We start from the raw sequence: 4,046 nt of genomic DNA, 5'->3' as shown, positions 1-4,046 counted from the left end.
TGGAAATCAAACTTTTAAAAGCATATCTTTCACTGATTCCTTGTGTTTGTGTCTTCCTGGCAGCATCCCTTCTTGAAACTGGCCAAACCTCTGTCCAGCTTGACGCCACTGATCCTGGCAGCCAAAGAAGCAATGAAGAGTAACCGCTAACATCCTGCCACAGCCTTCTTCCTTTTTTGTTTGTTTGTATTTTACAAATCTTTATAATATATGAAATTGTTACACTTCGGGGGGGAGGGAAGGGGTTTTTTGGGGGTGGGAAACATCTGCAAAAGGGAAGAAACTCTCATCCAGAAGACACCCAAAATACATTGTGGCGACTCCATAGAGATCCCTGTCTGGGGTCCAGAAGGAATTGAGGGCTGAATTATTGGCCTTTGTGGTTTTTTTTTATTCTGATTTTTGTTTCCCAGACAGCCCAGAAATGCCACTTGCTGTGCCCGGGGCTTTAAGGGGTTTTAACGACTTCGCTGTAACAGCTCCCGTTGTACCCTCTGGGTACTTTCAATACTTGAATGACAGATTCAAGCTTTCAGAGAGCAGTACTAATTTTACCTGCTGATCTCTTTGACTCTCCTCTTCCTCCCCTCTACCTGCAATCCCTGTGGGAAGCTCCCAGTGACCAGATTCACGGCAGGTGTGGCGAATGTGAAGGTACATCTTGCCCCTCATTGCTTTTTTGGATTAGCTGTCGCTGTACTGTAGAATCAACAACTCTGTTACTTAAGGAATCATAATGTATGGGGATGGTTTTCACTTTTTAAAATGAGTAAGGAGAGAGAGAGGGGGAAGAGAAGTATTCAGCTGTTTCTCATGCCTGTGCTCTGTGGACATTTTCTTAAAATCAAAAACGTGGCCTCTTTGTAGAACCTAATGATCGGTCAAGTCTTTGGATGTGGGTTATGGATGTGTAGGTTGGGGTCAGATACTTTATTTATGATCAAATGATCAGTTCTAGTCAGGGCAAGAAAAAATTCCAGCTGTCTTCCTGTCTGCTCTTTTTTCCCTGTTAGACTTGCTGGCCAGAAGCTTGAGGGATAAGGTGCTTGGTGCAGTGGGTGGTTCACAAACGTGTATCTGTGCTCTGACTTGGGCTTTGGAAGTTATGCTGGTGCCTTTGACTTTTTTTATTTTACGTTTCCCTTCTTTGTATCAAATACATTTTTGTATATGTTGTAATTTCCCCCCCCTTCCCCCTGCCAAGCAAATAATGCATCAACCTACGGAGTTGTCAGAGTTTAAAGTATTAGAGCTATTTTTTTCCAGTTTTGTATGTGCTCCATTTGTACTAATGAAACCAGAAGAACAAATAACCAGATCTGAGGACACTGACGATACAGGATTTTGGAACCGTGATCTGAAGAGAAGATGATGAACACCTGGACATGCCAAAGTTGTGAGATGAAGCAGAGGGGAAGCAGTGCTGTCAGGCCATCGTGGGGCCTGTTGGACTGGCTGGTGTCACACTGATCCTTGGCACCAAGGACACTGTACCAGCCAGGATGGCTGCAGCCAACCCTTCAACACAACAAGAAGTGCCTCCTTCTGAAGGACAGCGACATCCTGAGCAGTTCAGTTCTTGGGGTGTTGCCAGGGGTGAGTTTAGCAGAGCCTGTGCCCCTTCTAGCGCTACAGTCTATGCATTTCAACCTCCCCAGAAGTGTTTCAGGAAGAGCCAAGTAGTACCAATGTGCCAAATGAGTCTGTGAAAGAACAACCATGACTTTAGTGGGATTGTATTGCATTCCCAGCGGGGCAGGGCCTGGGACAGACAGAGCTATTGGTTGGGTGTGGACAGAGGACCCTGAATAAAAATTTTTGCACACTTTCCCAAACATTGCTGGCAGGGGATAGAAGTAATTTTCAGAGAATTTCAGTATCTATATAGAGAGAATGACATTTTGGGGACTGGTAGCCAAGGTATGACAGAACAAACTTCCAGGTGAGAGTGGCCAGGCAGGACAGCAGAGGCAGTTTGGGGGGATAGTGTAGGGGAGCAGGGCTGGGGTCTCACAGCTCCTGGGGATCGTGTGGGGCCACCAGGGTGCCTTGTTGGGCAGGTTCAGCTTGTGTTCTGCTCCTGGGTGATGGTTAAAATCTGTGTTGGGTGAATTAACTACTCCTCACAGGGATAAATAAATCTCTCTAGCTGCAAGTGTAAGAACAGTTATGGCTTAAAATTTTAAATCCAAGGAAGTGTCTCATTCCAGGTAAGGAAATCCAAGTGCATTTCCCTGGAAAAAAAGTTTGTTATGAGTCATGGACACTGTAATCACCCTGGTTTGAGTGTGTCCTGGCTCTCTGGTCAAATGGAGCAGTGAGGAGGCTTGGCTGAGGAAAAAACCTGTTGTACCAATGGTTTGTCCATTGCTGGCAATGGACTTGGTGAAACTCCTTGTGCCAGAGTTAAACTGGGAGCTTTTCTTTCTTTCATCTTTTTGTTTTGTTGGGTTTTTTTTTAATGGCACAATCTAGATAAATTTAGCTGTTTTTAATAGAAAACAAGAAATCATAAGTAATTTTAACTTATTAGTTCACTTCTATTGGTGTATGAGAACGGTTTAAAACATCTGTTGCAAAATTTGTCCAATTTAGTCTGCTTAGGAGACGATTTCCAAAGATTCAGCCATCCTAATGCACAAAACTTCGGCCCAATCCCGAAATTCCCAAATTGTGTGTGTACCTGGGTGTTCAGCTCCGAGGCTGGGAAGTGCCAGCATCTCCCTGTCCCCACGCAGCTGTTCTGTGGGGTGGTTTCCATGGGGATCGGGGTGGGGCTGGCAGGAAAGGAGAGGCAGGAGAAGGTTTTTGTGCTGTGCTTTTGTGTCTGGAGGGTCAGGCATCACTTTTCTGAGGGTGTCTGCAAGGTGAGAAGCTCTGAGCCGTGCGTTTTCCCTGGTGGGAGCAGAGTGGAGTCCTTGAGTGGGTGCAGGGCTGTCAGCTCTGCTGTGTCACTGGGGCAGGTGGAGACCAACCAGAGCTTGAGGAAAGGATGAGAAGGGACGAGTTGCATCCAAATTTGGGGATTCCTGTGCATCCCTCTTGGGTGCCCGCCCAAGATCCTGAGTGGGGGTCAGCTGTGCACGTGATCCCTCTGAAGTGTCAGTGGCTGAGGTGCAGGTGTGCAGGGAATGTGAGATTCCTGGGATGTTGTTACCATCGAACAAACCAGAGTTCTCGTTAAAAACAGCCGTGGGAATGTGCACTTTGCCCTGCCTTAGGTGTTAATGAGACTAATTGGAGCCTTCCCCCCTGGCTCTCCGTGCAGGGAGGTGCAAAGGTTTGGCTACAGCAGATGGGTCCCATTGTCAGAGGGGCTGGGGAGGGAGCAAAAACGTGATTAAGGGTCTCTGCAGCTGGAATTGAGTCAATAAATCTCTCTGGTCTGTTTTTCCCTCTGTTCCTTATGCTGTTGATGGGAATGGAAGTAGGTGCAAGCTTTCTTTTTATTTTTTTAACTGTCTTCAGATGTTAATGTTGCCTTTTGTGTAATTTAATCCCATTATGTTATTTAATTGTTACTGCAATATTAACTACTGTATTTGTTGACTTTGTTTAATAACTGTTCTTTCAGGGCTAGAAATAAACTTCTAAAAAACATTTGGGGTTTTTTCCCCCTTTTCCCTGTCATGAGTTTATACCTTTGAAGACAAGAGTACCTGAAAGAGTTCACGTGTCGGTGTTTTACTGAGATTAACAGAATGTATTTGTAATTAAGCTTTTCAGGAATGCTTTAATGATGGTGGATGTAATTTTATGCTATACCAGCCTGTTTCTTGTAAAGTTTTATTATTCATCGGTGTCAGTACCAGCCTTGGGATCACCACAAGCTTTCCTTGCTGCTGTGCGCTGCTGGCGGATGGCTGTGCCTCCCAAAAAGCCTCTGGATCGCTGATGGGAGGAGAGCAGGTCTGGAACACCCTTTTCACCCACTGTGGGAGAGAGGTCCCTCGCTCTCCATGCCAAGGGAGCAGAGCACACACCAGCCTGGCCCGTCCCAGCCGCATCTTCCACCATCCACTCACCAGTACTGGGGTGGCACTGAC

General features: G+C 46.1%; 1 protein-coding gene across 1 annotated transcript in view; it reads left to right on the top strand.

The window, feature by feature from the left end:
• PAK2 (p21 (RAC1) activated kinase 2) overlaps positions 1-3,600 on the top strand; it is a 21,600-nt gene extending 18,000 nt beyond the window's left edge. The window contains exon 14 of the mRNA XM_008629509.2: positions 64-3,600. Within this exon, the coding sequence (XP_008627731.1) occupies positions 64-150 (87 nt within the window). The 3' untranslated portion in view covers positions 151-3,600. The remainder of the gene's footprint in view (positions 1-63) is intronic.
• Positions 3,601-4,046: the final 446 nt, after the last annotated feature.

Source organism: Corvus brachyrhynchos, unplaced genomic scaffold, assembly GCF_000691975.1.
Source record: "Corvus brachyrhynchos isolate BGI_N302 unplaced genomic scaffold, ASM69197v1 scaffold223, whole genome shotgun sequence".
Lineage (NCBI taxonomy): Eukaryota > Metazoa > Chordata > Aves > Passeriformes > Corvidae > Corvus > Corvus brachyrhynchos.
The sequence above is the reverse complement of the archived record's forward strand: the minus strand, read 5'-3'. Positions and strand labels throughout refer to the sequence as shown.